General features: G+C 34.7%; 1 protein-coding gene across 1 annotated transcript; it reads left to right on the forward strand.

Annotated features, from left to right (window-relative positions):
• Positions 1-1,789: 1,789 nt before the first annotated feature.
• LOC110889044 (probable receptor-like protein kinase At4g10390) lies at positions 1,790-2,930 on the forward strand. The gene has a single exon (XM_022136533.2). It carries the CDS (start codon positions 1,883-1,885, stop codon positions 2,801-2,803), a length of 921 nt encoding a protein of 306 aa, XP_021992225.1. The 5' UTR covers positions 1,790-1,882; the 3' UTR covers positions 2,804-2,930.
• Positions 2,931-3,891: the final 961 nt, after the last annotated feature.

Below are 3,891 nucleotides of genomic sequence, written 5' to 3' on the forward strand. Positions count from 1 at the left end.
TTATTACGATTCTTTGTTTAGCTTAGTTTATATTATCTTACTTTTTTACCAGGTCCTACAAGCCATCAGTACATCAACTCCTATAACGTTAATATATTATAAGTTTCTATTGTGTGTTAGATGATTTGGTTGAATTATATGAGGATTATAATTTGAATCGAATTAAATTGATTTCATATATACTTTATTTACATTTAAATGTTAAAACTTCTTAGATTAATTTAATTTGTTTAAAAGGTAAAAAATTGTAGGTTCCATGATAATAAAGATAAAAAAAAATGTGTGTTTGTATATAATATTTGAGATAATATGCGTACGTTTTATATTAATCATATTTATTTTTCAAATTAGTTATATAAAAAGGTAATAAAAAAAATTAAACATTGTCTCTACTATAATGTTGTCTCTCATAATAGAGGTTTGGTAATTATATGTATATTAATAATAATTTTAAAATTATAATTATTAAATATTTTTACGTAGCATATTTTATAATTTTTATTTTTGAAAATATAATGAGTTTTTATATTTTTTAGAGTTAATTACACAGATAGCTCTTGTGGTTTATTGAATGTAACACTTTTGATTACTAACAAAAAACTATATAAGGGTATTTTAGTACGCTAATTTAACAGAAAAATTAGCGACAGTTAGCTGCCTCAATACTCAAAAGTATTACAAAATCAAAACCATAGAACTTTAACTTGTTACAATAAAAAAATTAATACTCAAAAGTATTATTTTCAATAAACCACAAATATTGTTTGTGTAATTAACTCTTTTATTTATTTATTATTACATGTACCAATCATCCATCTACACCTAAATTCATCACCATATTATATATTTCATACCATCAGAACACATCTTATTTGATGTAAAATGTAAGAACCCAAGTCCAGCTGTCTAGTACGTGACATGTTTTTTTTTTCACATGAACACCTCTCCCAAAACATACTATAAAAACATACATAGTGTTTGAAGAAAAAGTTAAGTTTCAACCATGTCAATGATTGGTTTGTTTTCGAAATTTGCAATAGTATGTGTTTTGTTTTTAGTGGGTTCAATCAGATTGCCTTGTCAGAGATACAGTGTGTTCATTTATTTATTTTATTTCCAACATGTTTGCAAGTATGTTGAGATTGCCTTGTCGGGGTAGAGTGTGCTTATTTATTTTAGAGTTAATTGCCCGGATGGTCCTTGTGGTTTCATGTTTTTTCACATTTAGTCCCCATCTTTTGAAAATAGCAGGTATGCTTCTTATAGTTTGTCATTTTGTTACTTGGATAGTCCCCTCACATTTACTCAGGGGACTATCCGAGTAAAAAAGACAAACCATAGAGAGCATATACGTTATTTCCAAACTAACTGACATCTACTCAGGGGACAATCCGAGTAACAAACCATATGGAACATACCTGCTATTTTCAAAAGATGGGGACTAAACGTGAAAAAACGTGAAACCACATGGACCATTCGGGCAATTAACTCTTTATTTTATTCCAAACTTGTTTGCAAATATATTCGAGCTTTAATAACGTGAAAATTACCTTAATTTTAGGTTTAATATATTAAATGCCTTTTTTTGTAACGTAATCTAATTACCTTACTTTTATATTTATAATTTATATTTCGGTGTTAATTAATAAGACAAAAAAATCACACCGACAATAAAATTTACGAGGCCTTTTGGGTTTTGATATTGGTGTCTGTGGTTGGTGAATAAAATTTACAAGGCCATTTCATGTCACCACCAAACACGTCAGCTTCTAGGCCCCTTCCATGACGTGTCCGTACACACCAACTCCTCCCTCCCTCCCTTAAATTAACGAACGAACCCTTTCAATCCACCTTTTCATTCCGTTACCGGTGGCGGAATTCAATGGGTTTACGCAACTTATTCCGTTGCTTCGTTTCAACCTCCGATCAAGTGGCCGATTGTGATGAAAACAACAAGTATTCATGGGAACAGATTAAGAAATGGAGTAGGAACTTCTCCACGGTTATCGGCTCCGGCGGGGTTAGCACCGTTTACCTTGCTCGCATACCGGGTTTTGGGTTAACAGCTGTCAAGATCCAACTTGCTTGCACTGAGCGGCTAGCCAGGATCCATGATCAAGAGCATCAAATATTAGTTCAAGTACAGCAGCACCCGAATATTGTTAAGTTTGTTGGACACTGTGACGAAAGGGAAGAAGAGCGTGCACTTTTGTTTGAGTACGCATCTAATGGTACCTTACACGACAAGCTTTGCACTCTGACGTGGAAAACCAGAAAGATGATTGCCTTTCAGCTAGCTTCAGCTTTGCAATATCTTCATGGGATGCAGATTATTCATGGGGATATCAAGTCTTCAAATATACTTCTAGACCAACATTTAAATTGCAAACTTTGTGATTTTGGGTCCGCTAAAATAGGATTTACTCCCATGGTTCTGCCTCCATCTTCACCAAAAGCGATAATCGGTTCCCAAGGGTATGTGGATCCGGATTATTTGAAAACCGGATTAGTGTCAAAGAAGAATGACATATATAGTTTCGGAGTGGTTCTTTTTGAACTTGTAACGGGGAGAGAGGCGTTTAGTGTGGAGAAGGGGGAGTTGTTGACGGAGATCATCGGTGGTCCGTTGGTGGGAGTGGAGGAGCTGGTGGATCCACGGCTGAGAAACGATGAGGGTTTGGATTTGGAGGAGGTGAAAGCGATGGTTTCAATGGCGAGGATGTGTATTGGGTGCTCCATGATTAGGCCTAGTGCAAAGGAGATTGTAGCATCCATGAAACACAAGTTTCATATCATTTCTTGACTTTTATTTTGGTGTTTTTTTAGATGTGATTGTATTGGTTTGGTTTTATCAATCATCATCATCATCATCATGTATAATCATTTTCTGTAAATTTTGATTTTTACTTTGAACAAGTAAGGTTGGTATATATGCTCATCATGACCCCTAAAAGGTGTTCATTTTTTTCTGTTTGCTCACTGATTACTATTCACAATAATGTTGCATTTTACAAAGCAGTTTACAGGCCTATTTTAGTACATATCTCGTCTAGTAAGTTAAGTTATTTTTTTTAACGGCAAACGAATCCTTCAAATGGGCTACTGGCGAAATTCACCACACCTAGGGCAGAAGCCCCGTGAACACTCGCCCGAAGACACGACAATGCGATGAGGTAAAACCCATTCAGTTCAAGGATCGAACTAGCGATCGCCGCCTACTCGCCTAGTCTCCCATCACCAGGCGCCGCTGAAAACTAATGGAGAGAAGCAGGAATTGAACATGGGTCTCTTGGAAACTCAATTCTCTCCCTTACCACTCCACAACAAGCTCATTGGCATCTCCTCTAGTAAGTTACAAGGTATAAATCATCATTATTAAAGTAGTAACTTCTAGGAATAATCTTTTTGTATCATCGTAGCTAGACAGTAGCTTAAATTATTTTAGGCATACCGATGACCCATTTTAAAATGGCCTTTCAGGGTTAACTCCGGATGCAACCTACTCTAGAATAGATAAATGAGTAAAGTATGTATACGAGGAAGTAAGGAAGGAATGAGTAAGCATTTGTTTAATTTGGTTGGAATTGAATTAAAATGATAAGAAATTATCATCGACAATGACAAGGCAACGAATAATATATAAAGTATATCATTTTGGTTTACTTTTCTAGTGGCTACGTTTTATTGTTTAATAAATGTGTTATTGTTCTCTTACCCGTATTATAAATGATTTTAGGTTGAGCAATCAAATCAATGCAAGCTTTATCACGACTAAGTTTTTTATTTAACTAGGGAAAAAGCCCGTGCGATGCACGACATGCATAATAGCAATTGTTTGTTCGTGATAAGACGTTTGACAGTTGATGAAACAATGGTTAACCGGGCAGGGTT

Source organism: Helianthus annuus, chromosome 11 (assembly GCF_002127325.2).
Source record: "Helianthus annuus cultivar XRQ/B chromosome 11, HanXRQr2.0-SUNRISE, whole genome shotgun sequence".
Lineage (NCBI taxonomy): Eukaryota > Viridiplantae > Streptophyta > Magnoliopsida > Asterales > Asteraceae > Helianthus > Helianthus annuus.